Below are 23521 nucleotides of genomic sequence, written 5' to 3' on the forward strand. Positions count from 1 at the left end.
CAAAGTATCCTCCCACATTTTTTAGTCAATGTGACCAGCACAGTCAATGGTCTGTGCTCTAGTGGTTTCAGCTTTTGCTGCCAGTAAATACAGTTTTAAGAATTGTACTAGTGTCATGTCCTGTTGATTATGGTTATGGCGCTTGAAATCCTCCTGTGTTAAGAGAGTTTTTGCCCTGTTCTCTATTTTGGTTAACAGAACATGCTTCCTTTGTTCGTTACAGATTTGTTCAGGTTTGCTTTATGTCTAAGACTGTTACTGATTGCCACACATAACAGTATAGTTATCACTTCCTTCATTATAAATGCTCTTGTGTTCACTGGTTCTTGTTTTGTCAGAAGTTTTAGTTTTTCTTTCTTACTTTTTTTCTTTCTAAACAAATTTAGACATGCACTTGCATCTTACTCCAACCTCAGTTGTGGATCATGACATGACAATTCTGTAAGAAGCAACAATTTTTGGTTACTTTTCAAATTTTTTCACACATAAAATGCTGTAAATGAGAAATAAGATGCTATGAAGATAATGACTCACAAAGGTTACCTTCTAAAGCACAAACACTTTGGTACCTCTGCATTGCTGCTCAGGACAGACTCTTTTCAGTCAAACGTCTTTCTTATGCCAGATTAGCACTTATGATATCACACTGCTTGGTGTATTCACATAAACTACCAAAGATGTGTAGAATGCTGCAAAATAAGACCAAACGCAGACAGACATCACATGTCAGACACAACTAAATGGCTTTACTTTTGTATGAGTCTTTATGTTGATATTGGTGGAATATTGCTGTTGTAGTGTCTTTGAGATTCAAATGGCCCTTTTCTTGGTATAATTATAAAAGTGAGGCTGCTGGGTGGAATTTGATCGTCCACACCTAAACAGCTACTGATCCAGTTAAAAACAAGTACTGGTGAAATCAAAAAAAGCTGTAGATTATTACTTGTCTTCAACAAATCAGGTGAGCTGAAGCCCTTCAGTCTACCTTAAGAAATATAGTGGGAAGGGGTGGGTCTAGCTGAGACTCTGCCTTCTCAAGCCGGTAGGTGTAACCTGGCAGAACAAAAACACACATGTAAGGCAAGCTCTTGTGTTTGTTTTTGAACTTCTTCTTTCGCCCTCTCTCACACACACACACACCAACCTCCGGTCTCCACACTGAGGACTCCCCAGTGTATGTGAGAGAGAGACAGTGTGTGTCCAACTTTTTGCACTGGATCTTGCACCAAGAACAAGCCTCTTTAAGCCTCCCCTCCTCATCCTGCTGGGAAGAAAACATGACAGACGCAAGAACCAACATGCGGCTGAAGCTGCCAATCACCTGCTTCATCCTGGAGATCATCCTCATCATCCTCTTCGGTGTGCTGGTGGAGTACGACGATGACACTGATGCAAAGAAGTGGCATGTTAAGGTCAACAAGTCTCACGGCCATTCTGAATATGAGAATGAGTTCTACTACCGCTATCCAAGTGAGTGTGGATCAGGGGTCAAGATGCTCTTATTCTTTGTCTCACTTAAACAGCTTTGTAGAAAATATCAGAATTATGATAAGAGGAAAAATAAATAAATAAATAAATACAAACAAAATATTTGAATTTCTTTAAAAACTGTTTGTAATACTACCATGATGATGATGAAATTTTAACACTGATCCTAAATAACATTTCATAGGAAACTTGCTGCGTTTGAAAGTTAATAATTTTCATTCAACATTTACTAAAAGCCAAACACTTCCATTGAAGACAGTATCCAGTCATGACTTATTAGATGATGTTAAATTTTTTAAAGTAGAGGCTGAAATATTGAGGTTCTCAACAAAAAAAATGAATTGATTCTATCTAGTTTACATATAAATAAAAGGTATCACATACTGTAATATGCAGTAGTAACTTTGAATTCCTTAAAAAAACAATTGTGAATGTTTCTCACTCACTTACTCTCAAATCTTTTTATGTGATTCATGCAGCCTTTTTTCTTTCTTTCCGTTTTGTACCTCTTTGTACCACTGTTTTGTCATAGAAAATTATTCTGTGCAAGAGGATAACAAGCTGTTGAGTTGCATTACAACAGTACTCTATTCCCTAATTGGACCAAACCTATTCTTGGTGTGTGAACTCTTCACAGAGATGTCTTCCAGTCCACTGCTGTCCTATAGAGACAGTGGTCTCTCTCATCATTAATTTCCTGATTTATTCAAACTGACGATGTAGAAAGTAAACTTTTTGCACTCATTGAAGCAGTCACGCTCATTTATGAAAGAAAATATGTGTACATTCTTACTTTGTGCACACAAAACTAAAATAGCAGAAGTATTCAACCATAAGTAAGAGAAGACTTACAGTCTCAACTAAATTTGTTGATTGGATAAAATTATGATTCAGTTATCAAGTCAGAGACCTATTTTAGTATTTTAATCCTATTCTAATATAATAAAATATTGTTTAAGCAGCCCATTCACTGCCTCAATGTGATACAAGAACGTAATATTGCCTCAAGGCATCAGGTACTGCATATTTTCTTCAAAGCTACAAGTTTAAATATTTCACATGTGCAGCAAAAACAATCTTGAAACCATTTTTCAGCCCCACCTTAACAAACTTTAACAGAAAGGACTGAAGGCTTGTGGGTGTGTCTCAACAAGTCAGACACTGAACAGTTTACCTGTAGGCCTCTCTCAGGGGTGTGGCCAGTGACCTGCAGCAGAGCAGAGAATTTAGAGGGAATTTAGAGGGGCGAGAACCATCTTTTTATTTAACACTTTAACCGATCAGCTCCCTCCTGCAGGCAGCTAACTGTAGTGTTTTCCCGCCCCTCATTTTTTCAGTCACAGAGCTGCTTACCTTTAAGTACAGGGTATACAGCATATCAAATGTAAACTTCCTGGAACATTTGTTGATATGTTGATGTCAGCATTCCACAGTGCTGAAGTCCAGTTTCACAGGGCCACAAGCAAGGCTGTAAGCTCTGAGCCTTGCTTCATTTTCCCTCACTGAGGGACTTCCTTTTCGTGATCGTTATCATAATTTAACTTGATGAACTGGCACTTAAGCCTAAATGACAACACATGCTGTTTGTCCTTTAAATGCCACCAAACACATGAGATGTGAGCTCCAGTTACTCATCTTAAAGTCTTTTACTTCTGGAAAAGAGACACACAGACAGTAGTTTTCAGTCTTTGAACAAATGATGAATTGTCTCTGGGGCACTCCTGACAGTAACAGGATATTGAAGGTTAGGAAAATAAAGGTAGAAAGTAAAACTTCACTGGTTTCCATGAAGTTCGTTAATGTTTAACCTGACACCTTTACTGTCATGGGAGCTGAAAATGAAGCTTACCGTCATGTCTCAGGGATGTTAATACTCAACCTGCATCCTGTATCTTTGTAACATGCCTTGGAAAAACGATAGATGCAACAGACAAGTTCACGCTTGTCATTTTCTAGAAATCATGTATATCTTTTTGCAGGTGCGGGTTATAAAACCACTTTTGGTGGTGTGTAGTCTATGCGTTGTCTGTGCTATATGTTTCTGAGAGACAACGACAGTGTTTCTAGAGAAATATGCCTCACAAGTCTTCCTCTTGCGCAACAGATTACACGAAGGTGAACAAAGTTGTCATGTGATGAAAGAGGCTCCTGAGTGGTCACACGATTTCATTATCCACTAAGAAACAGATACATCTATAACTCTAACAATCTATTTGTTCATTTGTCTTCTAGCATTATTTTTATTAGTAATAATATAGGTCCTAGGATAGTTTTAAACCTGCCTCACATTTAAAATATGTAAATTTAAAAATTCCACATTAAGTATTTCTTTCAGGCCGGTTCTGTTTACCCTAACTCACAATATTTGCATTTTACTGACTCTTTTCATTCAACCAAGCTGTTTTTTTTTTTTTTACAATTTTCTTTAATGATTTTTATCACCAGACAATGGTTTAGGTGCTTGTATAGCTTCTTGTTAATCTAATTTGTGAAATCTGCTCACTATGATAAAAACATAAAAGAATGTTAGCTAAAACTATCATCATAGAAATATGATTAAAGTTTTGACTTGAGCCCTATTTTCTTTTGATAGGAAGGTATTCGCCTGGGCCACTGGGAACTGTGTGTATCTAGGCCAAAATGCCAACAGGGATGCTTGCAAGGCCTCTGCAAGGCCTCTGCCAATGAACAGTTACCATGGCAACAGCAGTCATGGCACAGTGCAATATTGTGTATGGCAGTTTAGGACAATTAATAAGCAGTGCTCACAAACTGTGTAAACTAGGAGAAAAAGGAATGCCAGAGGAATGCAGGTTCAGAGAGTTTAGATCCAAAATGGGTAGCTCAAATGTATTCATTTTTTTAAATTGAGGAATTAAGTAATCTATTAAAAAAAGTTAAACAATGAGTGTGCACGATTTAATTCAAACCACTGAGCATGGGTCCTACTGCACAGATCTTAAGTTACACCTAAACCTGCTGTTCCAGTCAGCCAAAGCTGATGCAAGCCTGAAAAGATGTGTTTTCAATAATTAAGTCCTGAAGTGACATGATTCTTGGCTGTGATGTGGTTCAATTTGGGAGAGAACATTTGGGAGTGATTTAAAACATTAATATCTTTCTGGATCTGACAGGCTATTTAGACAATGCTGTCCCAGGACCTTTCACCATAAAATGCTAAATAAAACCCTGATATACTCACCAGTTCATTTTTCTTTTATCAAGATGTTCATCTGAAAAAACAAAGAAGGTAAACTAAAACAAAAGTACCTTTTTGTTGTTATTTTAAGAAATTGTATCCTTAAATCTGGGGTTTTACAGTGTGTTTTCATTTATTGTTTTGTTATTATTATAACACAACTGTCAAGCATTTTTCAAATTCTCTAGACGATTAAAAAAAGCTACCCTTTTTTAACATCAGTTAAAAATAGATTTTGAACATTCGAAGGTTCAATGATTTTATCCAATCTTTTCTTCATTGCACAGGTTTCCAAGATGTGCATGTTATGATCTTCATCGGCTTTGGCTTCCTCATGACCTTTTTGCAGCGTTACGGCTTCGGCAGTGTGGGCTTCAACTTCCTGATCGCAGCCTTCTCCCTGCAGTGGGCCACTCTTATGCAAGGCTTCTTCCATGGCATGCATGGAGGCAAGATCCACATCGGGGTGGAGAGGTATGTGTAAACATGCATTCATGAATTTGCCCACAAACACACATATACATACAACTTATGTTCACTCTTTACTCTCTTAAGGTTACACTTTTAGATGATGAGCATATTGAGGCAAATAAGCAAATCCAGACGAGAATACACAAAAAAGTCACTTTCTATCAGTGACCTAAATCTTTGCACCTGATGATGGCAACAGAATATGAAAAATAATAGACATGCAGAATATGAGACATGTTCAAATCCTCATAGAATGGATAAGTCTCAATTAATTTTACGATATTTTAGTCTTGAAGTAAAGGCCATCAAATAATCATCACAGCTGAATTTTCAGTATTGTGTAACACAAAAGAAAATAATGAAATTCATTGCCTTACATATTCAACATATTCTTCAATAAAGACTCTGTTCCAAGTGCTTTGTTGCAACCGTTTATATTATTGGTGTTGAAGTTCCCTACTATTCCAGTATGGGTCAAGTCTCCGCAAATCGGTGCTTCTTGGTTTTGATTTCTGTAAGTTGCTCACCTTTGCCTTGAAAGCAGCCTTAATTTACTTTAGCACACATGGGGTGAATTGTCAGAATACTGAGACCGTTGCAGACATCTTAGCCCTTTAATTTGAGTTTCTCCTGTTTGGTACGAACCAAAAAGCTTTTACCTGAAAAACAAAGATGTTATATGCAATTACACAAACATTACAAATATATAACTATGTATACGTTCCATATCAAATACAAGGATACTTGAATTAGTCAAGTGGAAAAAAATTCTTTGAAGTCGTCTATGCCCCCTGGAAACTGTTCTTAAACTCTATTTTTGCTTTTCAGTATGATCAATGCTGACTTTTGCACTGGCGCTGTGCTGATCTCATTTGGAGCTGTTTTGGGTAAAACCAGTCCTGTCCAGCTGCTGATTATGGCCATCTTCGAGGTCACACTGTTTGCTGTCAATGAGTTCATCTTGTTGAGCCTTTTGGGAGTAAGTTACTGCATAAAGATGCTCTGTAATATTTTGAAAAACAGACTGAATTATGTTAAGCCCCTATGTTAAGACGATAACACAATTCCTGACAAAGACGGGGGAAAAAAAGGAAAATTTTGCTCATATTCTGCCTATATATGAGCACATATTTTGCAATACATTTCAAACTATGTACATAAACTTCACTCTAACATTAAAAACAGTAATTGAAACCAAGTTGCAAACTGTTTCAGACAAAGGATGCTGGAGGATCCATGACAATCCACACATTTGGTGCCTACTTCGGCCTGATGGTGACCCGAATCTTGTTCAGACCCAACCTCGAGAAGAGCCAACACAAGAACTGCTCCGTCTACCACTCTGACCTGTTTGCAATGATCGGTAATAAAAATCAAAAGCTGGTGTTGGCTTAAGATAACATATGCTACCAAGTGGTTGTTAATTGCTCAGTTAACAAGAACTGCCTGTCAAAGAAACCCCATATAACAAATATTAGTGCATTACAGTCCATTTTTTCTAACTCGAATAACATCTCAGATTAGCAGCCAAACATGAGAACGATACATGCCAGTTAACAGTATCTGCCAACGTCACAGTGCAGCACTCAGTTTAAATATTTGTACTACTATCTCTGAAATGTTTCTTTTGTTGTTTTCATTCTATTTAGGTTCCATCTACCTGTGGATGTTCTGGCCCAGCTTCAACTCTGCCATTACAGAACACGGAGACGACCAGCACCGCACAGCCATGAACACCTACTACTCCCTGGCAGCCTGCACGATGTCCACTTACGCCATGTCTGCCCTCACAGCTCATGACGGCAAGCTGGACATGGTGAGATTACTGGATTGTCATCCCTTCTGTGAAACTTGATTTCTAGATTAAACCAAAAAGAAGAAGTAATCAACTTAATGAGTCAGACAAAAGATATAATATCTTCATTTCCTGTCAGCAGAGTGGATTTCAGATTATCAAAGATGACTAACTAATCAACTGAAGCACATACCTCTCACAAAAAAATGTAGATTGCAAGTCACATGGACAGTTGCTGTCAAACTTATCTGTCATCAGTGTTATTTTACATACTGTGAGATCAGGTAGGTAAATAGTCACAAGATCGAACAGGGAGTTTCGACACTGATAGTTATCAGAACTAAGAGTACATTATATTCAGAGCAGGAACTTAACAAAGACAGTGCACATGCCACACAGCCTGTTGACAGTGCAGACAAGCTAATCTACTGAAGGAATCATCTGGTCTCTCATGCGTTTCACTTGTAATGTAACAATACAGTTTGACACTTCCTGCAGCTCGAATCAGAAAGTCTCATCTGGTCATCTGTCATCCATCCGTCAGCTTGCTCCTTTCGCAGCAGTGCAGATCCTTCTTTTTGTTCCTTTTGCATGAATTTGAAACCTTGTTATCTTACTGCTACACAAACTTTTCAAGAAACTGGTGCAAAATGTCAGGCATTGTTAAAAAATGTAAATACTGTGGTCACATGTGTCAGTCCCTATCAACTCAACAGTTCAGTGACAGTGCATTTTTATTTTTATGAAATAGAGAATGTAGTCAGAACTCTGCAGTAAATAGAGTCAATAAAGTAGATCAAAAATTGTCAAAAGAAACCATATGTCCTTGGTGCAGTGCAGGAGGGAGTAGCCTCAGGATAAATGTAAATGTCACAGATGCTAAATCAAAACACTCCCGTTGTATTCTGCTTATGTTTTAGGTCCACATTCAAAATGCTGCCCTGGCCGGAGGAGTCGCAGCGGGAACAGCAGGTGAAATGATGCTGACGCCTTTCGGATCCATGATTGTCGGTTTCTTGGCAGGCATTATCTCTGTTCTGGGCTTCAAGTACCTCTCAGTAAGGATGACTTACATTTTATATTGAGTGATAACATTAGTGAATTGATTGAACACATGAGAGGCAGAGCTGTAGGACAAAACATATAATACCAGCCAAGGGTTTGGTCATGTCTAAACTGTGTGCTAAGGTAGACTTTCTGTTAAAGTTTAAAAAGATATCAACATCAGTTTTTGTTTCAGCTACATCTCATTTCTTGTTTCACTCCTTCAGCCCATCCTGGAAGAAAAGCTGAAGATCCAAGACACCTGTGGGGTTCACAATCTACATGGCATGCCCGGTATCCTGGGAGCTATTGTGGGAGCTGTTACTGCTTCTGTGGCAACTAGAGATGTTTATGGAGATGGGTAAACACTTAATTTCTGTTGTTATTTGATTTGACATAATCTCAGACATTTTTCCAAATTAATTTTGTGGTCTCACTGAGAAAAACTTTACCTCTGTTCTCATTCCCTTGTAAATAAACACTATAAGGATTTACCAATGAGGATTTTTAAGTGGTGTTACCCTCGAGCATGTTTGCAGCAGTAAGGCAAAGTGACTACAGAAATCCTTAACTTGAATGTTTTGTACTTAGAGGCCAAAAACATCCAACATTTCCAGATTGTCCTATAAGCAGTTTGAATAAATTACACTCTTGCTCTCAGAGATTAGTTTAGCTCACATTAGGTGAGAGGAAAAACCTATTCTGTGCTGTATTCTTGTAAGCTCGACTGAGTCCACATATTGAAAAGAAGCATTGAACACTGCTAGTTGTACACTGGCTCGATGTTTTCCCTGTCTGTCTCACAGTATGAAAGATGTGTTCCCTGATGTGGCAAATGGAGAGAGAACGGCATCCTACCAAGGCGGCATCCAAGCTATTTCCCTTGCTGTCACTCTGGGCATTGCCCTGCTTGGGGGACTTATTGTTGGTAGGTGTCAAATCCTTCTCAGTATCAGTATTTGGTGAACTGATTCTCAGAAAAAAATAACAAATATTTGAAATATTAAAACCAGTTAATTAAGTGGCATCAGAACAAGCACCATTTAGTTTGTTTCACATGCAACTTGCCTTCATGAACTTCATAGTCTTCTTGGCAACCCACATTTGAAACATTCACAGTTAAAAACAACAAAACAAAACAAAAATCCTATAACAACCAGTTTATTTATTATTATTATTATTATTATTATTTATAGATATTACACAATTCATGGCTGGTAAATTCAGTTTGCTATAGGTAAAATTAATCTAAAATATTTTTTCAATTTTTCAAATAGCATCGAGTGCCCTCAATTCCACTGAGGTAATAGAGGAGTACAGTTTAAAACAAATCAAGGAAAAGCTTCTAAAGCAGCATTTAGTCCTCAGACAGTGACATAAAGTGCATCAGAAGAAATTTGAGGTAGAATACTACCTGTGAATTTACATTGTTTTACATTATTATCCCACTTCAGAGCTTTATCCAGGTCATGATCACATTTTACATGGCGCAAATACCAGATTTGCATTCACATATTATTAGATAATTATTCTTCATATCTGATCATAAATGAAATTATAAAATCTAAGTTGAGTTCTTGTCTTGTGTTTAGGTTTCATTCTGAAGCTGCCCATCTTCGGTGCTCCTCATGACACCACCTGCTTTGAGGACAACATCTACTGGGAGGTGAGTCTGATGACACAATACAGTTATGCAGTCATGCTCATCATTTATTAGACTAGTGGCAGGCATGCAAAGCAACACACTTAGATAAACACTTGTAGAGAGAATTTGCTCATGATAAAGTCTGTAATTCACTGGCTCTAGGCCCATTGCTCTATATATTACGTAACACAATACATCGCTATTTCCAGGAAATTATTGAAGAATTGGGGAATTTTAGAATTAAATGTTACAATATAAGTATTTTCAATCTACTAATAGAACAAGATGTTTCTTATAATTTTCAAGTTACTTCCTATACAGATTTCTTACAGATACAGTAGGGTTTAAATGTGTAAAACTCTTTTGTGCATTACTACTTTCAAGGAAAGATCTTTCCCTATTTGACTTCTAAAAACAACATGTCAAACTTAAGTAAAGTATGAATATGAAGTGTTTATTTATCTGCAAAAACTGGATGGTCCTGATGAACAACATCCATACGACGGTGATATTGAACCAACAATCGGGTATCAGTGACTGATCTCAGTCAGTTGAGACAGTAGCGCTATCTGACCACTAGGTGAAGCAAATTTACCAGCACACTGGGCAAGGCTCTCTGCTGGATGATGTCAGACATTTTTAAGTTAGAGCTGACGTCATTTAGATTTCCCACCAGCAGATTGTGTAACATATCTGTTGTTCATCAAGCTTATGATTTAGATCTATGAGTTTTTTTTTTGTTTTTCTCAGGATTTGTAGAAATAAAGACAGAGGAACATCTCTATTGTTATTTTTCACATAGATGCTTATTTTTCACATAGACAGTAAATCAGTTGTAGAATATATGGTCCTTTGATAGTTTATACATAAATGTAGAGTTTGACCTTCAATTTGTCATATGAAAGATAAAATAATTTTGAACTAATGTATTTCTGCTCGGTTCTTATTGCAGTATTTGATCACTTTTTCAAATATTGTTAATTCACTTCCTTCTGCTTTTAGAATTAGCATAAAATAATTCAGTGCAGATGTTTTTCATTCTGAACTCCAACTTAATGTTAATTTGTCATATCTTTGATAGAAATCAGAAGAGATTAAAAAGAACTAAAGTCTAATACATGGTATATGGAGGACTTAATAGAAAACTGGAGAAAATTAGAGTGTAGAGACACAGCACAATGAGAAAATGTATCCCATAAAAAAAGTCTGGAAACACAGTTATCTCCTCATTCTCTGCCTCAGATGCCCGGGGAAGAGGCAAGTCACGAGAACCAGTTGACCACTGTGAATACTGAAGAGGCCGCGAAGCTCAACAGTTAAATGTGAACCCACTGAAAGCCAGAATCATGGACACACACTCTGAGGTTTTAACATCCTAGCACTTGAGAGCCAGCAGGCTCAAAAATATTAAAATATACCCATGTTGTACTCATGTCAACTGCCAAATTTATGTTTCTTTGTATGTTTTTACATGCAAAATGTTTAATTTTTTATTTCTCTTTTTTTATATATACTTTCCAAACTGTAAAAAGAAAATCACCTTTTACAGATTATGGACAACTTCAACCACCAGAGGTCATTCTGAAGCTGCAGTACTCTCTGTTACAGGCTTGTGAGGCTGCACTGGGAAATTCTATTTGCATAAAAATGCTTTCTAATTGTCTAATAAATGAAGGCATGTTACAGAATTTGATTTTAACAGTCAGTTTAAACCAAAGACCAACATCCAGAGCTAAAAACCTGCATTCATTCCCACAGAGGCAGATAATTTTCATAGGCTATGTATAAGCTTTCAAATAAACCCATTTTCATGCAGAGGCATGCAGAGACATAGTTATACTTTCAAAGTATCTATTAATTCCTAGTAATTCTGGGTGGGGATTTTCTGCAATTGTTTTTCCTGTTAAACAATGCATGTATCTGAATTGTTAGAATAGAAATGCCCCTCTCCCTTTAGTCATGTATGTTTTATAGATAGGCCTAGATTGACTGTATAGTAGATGATACATTTTTTTTAGGTTGGACTTTTTGAAACACAATGTTAGGTTGTTTTTGGCAAAATAAAGAGTTCAAAAGAATGTTTGGCTTTGTTTGATATTAAAGAATTAATTATCATCACCAAGGTTTAATCGAAAGCGGTGTAAATATCATCATAAGAGGTGTTACATCTTGTAATTGATCATCATTCATAAGTCACAACCAAAATGTTATATGGAGAATTTTAGTATTTTATGGCTGCTATAGGATTCTGGGATTTCATGAAATATGGGATTGTGACGAGGAGCTATACAATTAAGTATCTCCTGTGATGAAGACATGCCATCATTAGTCCCTTCATCTTGAAGGCTTAATCACTATGACAATTATGATGGAGGTGGTTGAAACCTTCAATAGAGATTGGGCTTGCCTCTCACCAGTAGTTCACACAGCTTCACATTTGGGGGATGAAAAAAGAATTGTCCTTGTAAGATATGGCCTGCAAACAGCATGAAAAATGATTGTGATTATGCTGATGACTGTGAGAGAAAGCAAAAGCAAACCACCTTCCATTTCTTTGTTTTATGCTGGGAGATTCTGAGATATAATTTGCATAATTATACAAAAACTTAAAGAACAATAGAAATGCAAAAATGCTAATTGAAATAATTCATTCATTAATTTCAGTGGTGTTGGACTCATTTAATGACTCTATTGAGATCAATCTTCTGTAAATTTGCTCAAGGTAAATCTTATAAAAAGGTTTTGCTTTTAATTTCAACAATTCCCTCATCAGAATCAACAACCATCAAAAATTTGCCGGATGATTGTGAATAGTTTCCATAGTTACAGTGCATGTCTTTTCAGGAAGCAGCTACACCTCGTAAGTGACATCACAGTTTGCATCACATAGGGATTAACAAACACATGTTTGTCTGTTCATTGCTTCCCACTCCCTGTTGCGGATATGTCCAAATATATGTTGATATTAACATAAAATCATCATCATCATGTCTATGGAAATATCTGCAACATCATTTGGCATCCTCTACCTGTTGAGAACTTCAAGCTTACTTTTTGAATCTTGTCCAGCTTCTTGTGCACTTTACCTAAGTACCACTCTAGATTTTGTTCTGTTGTGAGAATGAATCTCCTGCTTTCTGGTACATGTATGGATAGGCAATTGCAACTTTGGACCTGATTCTCTGGACATTCTCTTGTGGTTGTATGATACTGACTTATATGTAGAATGTATTCTCAGTGCAGCGACACAAAAGCCAACCAAATATTATACTACCAGTGCAAATGTGCAGGGATTTTTTGACATGTGCAGGGAGGAAGTGGCGAGTAAGCCTAATCCCACCTAAGTCATTTTGATGACAATGCCTAACCAAGTTGTGTTTGTGGCAAAATCAAACCAAGCATCACATAAAAACAGATACATCATTTCCAAAAAGTGGTCTCAAGCAAATCTGTCATAATTCAAAGTCATGCAACATCAGCCTCCTCATGTGGGCTGAAAAAACGTCTTGCAAAGCCATGCCTTAATAACAAAGATTAAACTGAAATTATATCAGTCATATATTTTATATATCTATAGCAGTAATCAATCATCATGTCAATCATGTCAATAACCTCAACAACATCCAGTTCAGCCTAAACCACCGTCAAGCTTATTTGTTCAAGAGAATTTGCCAAACCTAAACCGTTAGAAATAATTGTTTACAATTCACTATTTTATGATGTGACAGTACAATGTTGGTTAGTTCTAGAAAGAAAAATGACATGCCTGAATAGATTTAAGGAAAATGTTGGAACTATGGAAGGCTCTGGAACAGTCCTGGTCAAAAGTGACAGCACTGTCGAGGTGCACAAATTGGGTTTTAAATGACCACACACATCTGACCCAAACCTGTTCTGCAGCACCTGCAGAATCCCTTAACCATAACTGTGACCAATAGTCATACAAAGCCATCTTCTGCAGCAGCAGACGAAAGGTCTGCAGCCACCCAATTACATCTATATGGATTTGAGGGGCAGATTCTGTTTTTACATACACACTAAACCCCTGAGATTGTCCAAATGTCCCCAACATTTCCTCCAGCTCTCTTGCAGAGACTACTCAGCCAACCAATTAGTTATGATACTAAAAACAGTAAAAAGAATAGAAACAATGATGCAGACCATGCAGACATACAAATTCATACAAGTGTGCTGATATTCTGCTGTTATTGCAGATTATCCATATACATTTGGTACTGATATCCACACAAAAACTAGTCATCTTAACTGTCAGGTTGGAAGCACCACAGCCACATTCTCAGTGTGCTTTAAAGAAAACACAGCAAATTCCCCAACGTAGTATTTATATCATGTCTTGCTGCCTGTCTGCTACACAGGCACCGCTTTGGTTCTAACTATTCTGATTCAGATTTACTTTATTTGACATTTCCCTTTCTATTACTGACACAAAAGAAACAGAGAAAGTGTTTCTTATCAGCATAGTGCAGTGCCATAAAAAGGCATAGATAAATGAATAAATAAATACAATGTATCTCCTGTGAAGAATCTATGGCTGTAAAGAACATGTTTGAGCAGCAACTGCAGAACAAATCCGGACCTCATTCTCGGCATATTCTCCATGAATGATCTGTTGTGCATGAGTGACAACAGAGAGCGGAGGAGATTGTGCAAAATAGACTAGTAATCAGAGAAAAAAAAATCACGACAATTCTGTAAATGATCAATAACTTAAACAGAATTATGCATATCAACAATTTTAATCAGATTTGCATGATAATTTACATACATTTGTATTAATCCAGGTTATGAGTCAAAACATGAAACTCTTCAACACTGACTATTTCATCAATGTCAATGTCTCCCATGGTAAAGTCTGATGATTTGTCAACTATCCATCCTCCCTGAACTCTGTAACACCGACCCCCGACCTTTTCCTGTGTTTCTGTTGTAATCAGACTACTTTATCCACAAGAAGATGTCACTATAATGAAAGCAGTTTCAATTGAAATTTCATTCTGAAGATTTTGCTGAGACAATTTAATTGTTTCATGTGAACACTCGATTTTGTTTAACAATTAACATATTTGCAAATAATTCTTAGTTTGTTGTTCAAACAATCAAAATCATGACGCATTGCATTTTGTAAAACATGCATTTATCTGCAGTTACTCATAACAAAGTATCTATTTCACTCTGTTTGAGATGTGTATTTCTTTTAAGTTTGAACTTTTCTTATGAGGCTGTTTGCTGTTTTGATATCCTGCCCGTTGCCATGCAGAGTTAATCACCCCACATAAAGGTCCCCTTGCAGGCTGCTGAGCCTTGTCTGACCCCCCTCCCTAGCCAGTTTGGTGATGGTGCCATGGCGTGAACAGACGCTGCAGTCTTTTCCCAGGAACCAAAAGACAGGTGGACAGCTGTTTACTGAATAGGCGCTCATACTGAAAAGCTTAATTGAGCTTCATAGGGCTAATTAAAATGCAAGAAAAATAATCATGATTATGGTAATTATTCTATTGTCCAGTATGTCTTCTGAAGATGTGCTTGTTTAGCGTCATACCTGTAGTGCTGTAAAGACAAGAATAAAGAAAAGAACAAATCATTTGTAGTTGTTAAGCATGTGCCAAAGCTGTCATTTTGTTAGAATAAAATCATCATGTTAATTGTTCTGATTTCTGTTGCTTAAAATATTTTTTTAATGAGCAGGTACATAATAACATCTAATTAAAGGCTGCATGGGAAACTGTTTGAGTTATGAATAATGCTTTTGGATAGAGCTATAAGCATATGTTCATGGTGTATGATAAAGTCTTCAAAGGTTTCAACATAATCTTAAAACAAAGTCATGCGATGTGCAAAAGATCTGATGACAGTTTTTCAGGTGTGAAAATGACTTATCAGGATATCTGATGACAATGTGCGCAATTTAATTTCATGCAAAAAACACACTTTATCCAAAAGACAACTTCTTCAACTGTAACTGACTTATAAATCAGACAATATAATACACTTGACCTTGTGACTGTACTTCTCTGTATGTGATCAGTGAGCAAGGCACACAGGAATGGTGTGGATCAGCCCCTCAGGCTACAGGGTCATTTTAAGCAGCTGTACCCTCCTGTGGCTCAGCCTCCAGCTTGTATGCAATTGTTGTCCTTAACTCTGCTCTGGAGAGGAGGTGAACATAATAGATTAATGGGCTCCCTCAGGATGTCCAAATCTCCTGGGGGAGCCCTCAGCCTGCTTACAGCCTTGCAAAGACTATAATGGGCTGAGACTAAACTCATTGTCACTCTGACAGGACAACAGGCCTTCGTGCAAAAAGGCATTATTTAATTTAGATAATTGTGATTTATGTTGATGAAAGTGATTTCTTACCTCTGAAACCTTCAAGAAAATGTCACCTCAAGGGGATAAAACTAAAATTAAATAAAAGTATCAGACTTTATGTACCTTTTGGCTAAATTATCAAAAACATGTTACATGTTTTAAGACACAGCAAGAATGACTGCATAATTAGTCCATGTGCATATGTGTTTTACTGAGATCCTTCACAGCAAAATTCTTACACTAAATTGCTCTCAGAATAAACATTAACGGTCTTAAAGGAGCATCTGGAAGTTAATTTATTACGAATCATAATTTTCAGCAGACATCCCAAAAGATCTATGAACTCTCTGAATAGCTTGTCAGTTCTAAATAATCATCTCCAAGAAAAGTGTAATGTGGAAATTCTGTTGGAACAGGCCATGGGATGTGACTGCATATGAAGAAAAAAACAAAAAAACACTACACCTAAAGTCACATTTTGGGACTTCAACTGCTTGTTCTTTTATTTCATATCCCCAAAGTTGTTGTAGCCCCCCTCGTCACTTTTCTAGAAGGAGCAGAGACATGCTGAGAGGTTGTGACTGATGCCAGCTAAGCATGGGGATGATGGAGCAAGGGTGTCAGTGGGGGTGCTGACTAAATGCAGGAAGTTGTTCAGCTGAAGAGGGTTTCAGCCACTTGACTGAAGGGAAATTGCCTTCAGTGCTTCAGGAGTATGTGGGAGTGCTTCACTTGAATTTCCTTCTCATAAAATGGTTAGCCCTGTGAATGCCAAATCAACAAAAGTAGTGGCAGTGTGCATTTCGGGCCCCACAACTGTTCAACACTTTCAAAGCTTGTGTGTGGTTGAAAACTCATGCAAGTGCAACTGTAATGGGGGGGGGGGGGGGGGGGGGGGGGGGGGGGGGGGGGTGTCGTTCCCTCGCAATAATCCACCGACGGCTTGCAAACCACCCGTCTCCACCGATTGCAGTTCTTTCCTACTAACTGCGATGGTGAGCGGTACTGATGGTGAGCGGTACTGATGGTGAGCGGTACTGATGGTGAGCGGTACTGATGGTGAGCGGTACTGATGGTGAGCGGTACTGATGGTGAGCGGTACTGATGGTGAGCGGTACTGATGACTCACAGCTTAGATGCACAATTAAAATACATTATAAAAAACCCAATGTTCGCTCTTTAAAAAGAGGTGGGATCCCTCTTTAAAGACTTTACTAAAAATACAAAGGTCGTGCACCCATGACCATTGTCTAGGCTTTGTCCCGTGCCACGTCCTCCGCCACGCCAGTTAATCCCGCGAGCCGTCCTCTACACCGTTCCTTGGCTGTTCGGCTCACCCGGCCTCCGGTGCTCCCCACTGGTTCCACCTACGGACGCGGACCTAAAAATCAAAGAACATGGCAGACAACTATGCGGACAGGAGGGTCACTCGCTCTCCTCCTGAGTGGGTCTGAGCCTACAGTCAACAGTACATTGTACATCAGGGACTCACAGCTTTCGGGCAGAAGCTCCTACTTCTGCGTCCCAACAGCTTCCGATGCACTGTTTCGGCGTCTCTGGCCAGCCCTCGAGTCCCTCCCGCCGCCGCCGCCGCCGCCGCCTCTCACTTGTCCGCGTCCGCGCCGACCAAACACTCCTTCAGTTTCTTGGCTCTTTCTTCCTTCTCCTTCTTTCACTTCCGGCTACCTGGCCTTCTTAAAAGTCAGTCTCGGCGCCAGTTCCAGCACCTGATTGGCTGGCGCCGCGGTCAACCAGCAGGTGTATCCACTATTACTTGTTAACGTAAAAAAACACAATACATGCAATAACTCAAATCATAATAAACACAATTGTAACAAAAAATCCAAAACCCAAAATGTAAATAAATATGCAACTTAAACCAAATCCAACACAGCACATAACAGAAAATATAAAACAAGTAGAGGATCACACTCATGACGCAACCTTCCAAAACTGGAAGTCTGCTCAAGTCCAGCATGAGCAAATAAAATATAATATCTCCTATACAGAAGTCAAAGTTTACTAAACATATAATAACCCAAGGTTAATACAGACTTGAGATAGAGAATATCATTGTAAACTTGCTGTACAACATTTAAATATGTCATGCTCCTTACAATTTTAATATGAAATGCCTTGTACTAATTCCACAGTTATACTCATTCAGTTATTCAGTGTTATTTGGGGGAAGGCATTGGAAGTCTATTTAAACAATCAGTAAAGCTGTAAAACCTTCTACAACTTAGCCCAAACAATTAATTGTTGTATAGCTCCCAGAATAAAGTAGAAAAAATATCTTATTTGATATCAAATGAGGCACCAACATGTAAGACCAAAGTTATTAACCAAGCTTCAAATTAAATTGAAATTCAGGATTAACAAAAACAGAAACATTAAGTCAATTTCTGCAGCTTTCCACATTAAGAAACTGCTTTCTTCAGGTCTCTACTACATTAATGCCTTAGGGTCATTATATCATTGATGTACCACTCTGTAACACAGACTTCCTTTATTCTTCCTGAAACAATATGCTAGTCCTTTAATTCTTCCTCAGATGACTAAGCAAACCCAAATTTAAGGCCCTTAGAACAAAAAAGCTTGTGCAATTAAGATCTAAAGAATCATATTCATCTACTGGTTGAATGACCATTGTGACAAGGAAGGATCACATTTAGGGCAGAATGGGGCAGCCCTCTAATCCAAGAGTTCCTGCAAGGTCCCCTGGCGTAGCACCCTGCACACTAACAAGGCCTCCCACTGGACCCATTACAAGGGGAAAAACCAACAAAGGCAGTTATTACACACTCTTTATGAAAGACACCAGGGGTGAAGGGGGACAAGATGGACAGCGCTGGAACAAAAGAGCACTGACCGACCTCACCACCATCACCGCCCGTCCCCCGCCTCTAACCTATTTGCCCCCACTTCCACTACAAGCATGCTTCTGAGCTGCAGGCCTTGTAGAGGGGGTCTTCAGAGGTTGGGGCTTTGTGGCCTGTTAATTGAGGCAGCCGATTGAGGGAGCATGTGGCTCATCAGGGCCTCACCAGGGGCCAGACCAGTAATGTGAACGAAGGAGAGCAGCTATGAAGTCACGTTAGGATTGCTGGCACACCACAGGGAGAGCTTAGGGGAAAAGACAGTATGAACATTCCCAGTGCACGGACCCATTGCAATTAGGTAACATGAAGGCACATAAGAGCTGCTGCTGAAGTCCTAATGAAAAGACTGCATCAATTTTCATGGTATTACCGTACTGAGCCTAATTATCTGATTGAGACCTGTTAAATGTGGTTAAAAAGGTGGATTGGTACCCACTGTACTTTTTTTTTTTTTTTTACAAATACCTGTCCCTGTCAAAACAAGCATTTGAATTATATAGTTATATTGGGACAAGTCATCTTGCTTGTAATTACTACACATCACCAGATTGATGTTTCTGTGTCATTCCACACTATGTAGGGGTCGCTGTAGCTCAGGTGAGAGTGGTCATACTTCAGTTGGAACAATTGGAACAATTGGAGCGATCACAGCTTCACCAATCTACATACTGAAATATCGTCGGGCTCTATAACAAACCCCATATTGCTCCAGAATGTGTTCCTTTGTTGTGAGTTGTTTTGGATAAAAGTGCCTGCTAATTCAATTAATATAATGCTTTGTATAGACACAGGATAGCACTCTGCCCTGTACTTATCCTAACCATTTGGCAAGTCATTTTAATTGCATAAAGTAACAAGCAAAAGTGAGCCAGAAGTCAAATGCTATCTATGCACATTGTCATGGAATCATATTGACACAGAGGAAAACACAACAAAAAGATAAAAAACAATAACGTGTCAATAACGAGTTTCCCTTTGTACACGATTTCTTATCATAACCTTTATGGGCAGAATTCCAAAGAGCAGCCAAGGGGAGGAGGGTTTCTACTTCAGTTGGTTTAGGATTGTATCTTTGCTTTTTGCAGATGATGTAGCCCTATTGGCAATAGTGAGTGGCTATCTCTAGCGTGCACAAGGGAGATTTGCCTCCATTTGTTAAACAGTCAAGATGAAATTTAGTAACTCCAAATCTGATTTCATGGTCTTCATTAGGAAAAGGGTGGATTGCTCCCTTCTGGTTGAGAATGAGTTGTTGCCTCATGTACAAGAATTTAAGTCTCAATGAGTGTTGTCCACAAGGTAGAACAGAGTGGGAGACTGACAGGCGGATTGGGACAGTGTCTGTTGTAATGTGAAAGCTCTACCGGCTTGCTGTGGTGAAGAAAGAGCTGAGCTGAAAGTCTACCTATGTTCCAGACCTCAGCTATGGAAATGAGCTATTGGTAATGACCAAAAGAATTAGACTGCAAGTGGTAGAGACGAGCTTCAGACTACCTTCCGTATGTATCCTAGAGAAATTTCCAAATTTCTAAAGGTGTTTCAGATCTTTGGAGTCACTCTGGAAGAGTTGTAGGAGGGAGGCCTGGGGACCTCTGCTCAGACTGTTGCTATGACCCTGTCTGGGATAAGCAGATATAAGTAGAGTGGCAAGTTCTGTGATGCCAGGTTAATGTGTGAAAGCACACACAAGGCGGGATCATTTTGCCTCCGTTACCACCTCCCTTGCCAGCACAGAGGCTTAACAGCAGTGGATCACCTTGAACTACCCATTCCGCCTCTGTTGTTGAAATACTGACATGTTGTGCAACGAAGACACATCAATCCTGGCTTAAAAATATCATTTGTAAAAGCGGCTACTGACTCACCATTCCGTCTTGAGGGGCATACTTAAGTAGTAGTACAAAGTTGCTTAGGGAACTAAGTTTGGTTGATATTGCTGCATCAAAATACTTTGACATAAAGTCTTAGTTGTTATGATTTAACATTATGTTGATAACTTTAGTTAATTTAAAAGGTTTTTAACGGTTTCTACATTAGTAATTTTAGATATTGCACCTTTTTTTTGAGTTCATAAGTAAGTCAACAGATTGAATAATATTTACCAGATACATGTAATTGCATGTAGATGTATTCCATGCATAAAGGACTTTGATTCAATAAAATTGCAAGACAAAATCTTTGCTGAGAGTCTTACAGAGAGGGTTCGAACCATGTCAGAAATGATTACTGATGCAGTCATAATCCCTGCAGGGCTCCCCTCATGCTATCCGTCTCTAAATTTTAAAGTCAGACCAAAAACTGAGTAGAATATTCCAGCAGATTGCACACATCATTATTTGAATTTAAATTTAAATTCGCTCAGCATACTCAGGTGACTCAACTTACTTTACCATATATGTTCGTATCAGATGAGTTCACCATCTATTTTCTACCATCTACCATCTATAGTTTTCTACCATCTATAGTTGTAAAATCATCCTGGGGTTATTTGGACAAGATCTTAGGTGCACAAGTGCCAGATATGAATTAACTCCATCAATACCATTATCTTCAATAGTTAAGCCTTAACTGTCTCACTCAGGTTCTTCTCTCCCCCTTCCCTCACACTGCACATTACCTCGGTCTCATCAGCAAGAAAGACAGAAAAGAAAACTACAGATAAAAGACAGAAAAAAACAAAATCTGATACAATCGAAAAAAAAAGGATGGTTAGGGAAAAGGATGGGGCATGTGTTAATTAACGAGCCGCTAATCTCAACCACATTAATAACCGGGTCATGGGTGTGAGAAAGAGAGGGATGAAAAGATGGAGAGGGAAAAGAATAAAAAGAGAAAAGATGTAACATGATGGGTCTGGGTACAGCGATGGGAATTTTGTCCCTGTCTTTTCCCCATAACCCCTTCTAACCTCTTCCATTCTCCTCAGCAGTCCGATCACAAACCCTCTTTGTGACTCCCCCAAAAAACCTTCATCGGATGCCAATTTGCATAAAGGCAACAAGCAACAACTTTTTTTCTCTCCTGTGGGATAGGACAGCAGCAGCTCCTCCCTTAGCAATGGGGCTTCAATTCTTCTTGTTTTAGGACACACATGCAGCAGCACACGTGCAGAATGACATGCCGACGAATGTGCTTGTTTTATGATTGCCTCCGTGCACATACTATATACACACACACATGCCGCAACCACATATAAGCACTGAAGCATTGCACATGCATTTACAATTACAGCATTAACACACATGCACACACACACACATGCACACACAAAGCCCTCACATGGCTCCTTTTTGAGCATAATTAAAACAGGAGGTGCTCACACAATATGCTTTTGTCTTAGAGCATGGCGAGGAGAGGTAGGGCGAGGGGCCTCTGCATATTAATCAGGAGGTGATGGTGTGAAAGCCAATCAGGCGTGTTAAACAGATGACATACTGGGACAAATATGGCACTACTTTTTTGTTGCTCTCCCACGATGGCGCATGGATACAGGCGGTGCACGCAGACACTTCCGGCAATGGCATGCTGCCAGTGGTTGGAAATTAGCAGCAGGAGCTGTGGGGATGAATTAGCAGCCTGAACAATACATGAGGCTGTGTGCTGCACAGCAGGGAGATAAGAAGCAGCTGATGGTGTGAATGTTGAACCATTAGATGGCGATGTTGAGTCAAGCACCCAAAGAAACTCCTTTTTTCCTTACAAATGTCAAAATGCTCATTTAAACCTGAGGTGCAACTAAATCAATGTAATCAGAAAAGTATGCATTGGATTTGTGCTCTGGGCTTTTTATTGCTCAGAAAGAAGTTAAGAGGTACCTTACCTAGAAAGCACTGAGGCACTACAGACACTTTTTATTTGTCCAGAATTAAAACCAGTAAAGCACATAATAACAACACATTTCAGTGTACATGGTCATCAATGTACAGTATTTCCCTGACAACAAAAACCGTTAAGCCAAATTTAGTATCAGATGGTCAATCCAAACTGGACACATCTGTTTGGTTATCAATAACCACTGTTTGGCATGCTGGCAGCGCCCCTCTTTTTCTCCCATTCACAACTCTGTTAAAGGAGAACAATTCAAGTGTTATAAATCACCAAAATGGGAGCGAGCCAGTGAGAGGCTGACAGGCAGTACAGTGGCAGAAGGAGCCCTCTAGAGCCCTGCCAATGTTTTTTATCCCTCAGGGCCACCCAGTTTCATTGAAGCGGGCAATCTCAACCTCCGTTTCTTTGTTTTTGCTGCTCAATTTCCCTTTTCTCCAAGTTTCCTTTCTCTGGCATTCTGTGTTCTATTGCAAGGTTTTTGCCCCATTTTCCTCACATCCCTTTTTTCCATTCGTTCCTCTTGCACGCCAATTGAGTTTGTCTTATTGGGTTAATCTCTAATGCTCTTTATCGGCCTTTCTTTTTACTGGGGCCTTTCCCCACCTATTCCTTCCTCTTTGCTTTCCTCATCTTTGCCAAGTCACCCTCCCTTTTTCATTCTCACACGCCACCCCCCTCCCTCAGCTCTACCCATCCTTCTCCGCCATTTCCCTGGTAAGGGGGCACTTTGCTGCTCCTGTCTTTCGATCTCCGCTGTTGGCACTCAGTTCTGAGCGCCAGGCCCAGTGTGTACGGAGGGGAAGCTGTGTTTGAGCAAACGGGTGCCCACGCCTGCCCCC

General features: G+C 39.0%; 1 protein-coding gene across 2 annotated transcripts; it reads left to right on the forward strand.

Moving 5' to 3' along the window:
* Nucleotides 1-1095: 1095 nt before the first annotated feature.
* rhbg (Rh family B glycoprotein) lies at nt 1096-11720 on the forward strand. Of its 2 annotated transcripts, XM_072393765.1 has the most exons (11): nt 1186-1470; nt 4975-5161; nt 5987-6137; nt 6374-6521; nt 6808-6974; nt 7874-8011; nt 8225-8358; nt 8804-8925; nt 9590-9663; nt 10885-11006; nt 11192-11720. In XM_072393765.1, exons 1-10 carry the CDS (start codon nt 1278-1280, stop codon nt 10960-10962), a joined length of 1392 nt encoding a protein of 463 aa, XP_072249866.1. In that variant the 5' UTR covers nt 1186-1277; the 3' UTR covers nt 10963-11006; nt 11192-11720. The 2 variants fall into 2 exon arrangements, with proteins under 2 accessions (XP_072249867.1, XP_072249866.1); XM_072393766.1 differs by having other exon boundaries at nt 1096-1470; nt 10885-11720.
* Nucleotides 11721-23521: the final 11801 nt, after the last annotated feature.

Source organism: Leuresthes tenuis, unplaced genomic scaffold, assembly GCF_036924035.1.
Source record: "Leuresthes tenuis unplaced genomic scaffold, fLeuTen1.0.hap1 SCAF_10, whole genome shotgun sequence".
In the NCBI taxonomy this organism is placed as follows: Eukaryota; Metazoa; Chordata; class Actinopteri; order Atheriniformes; family Atherinopsidae; genus Leuresthes; species Leuresthes tenuis.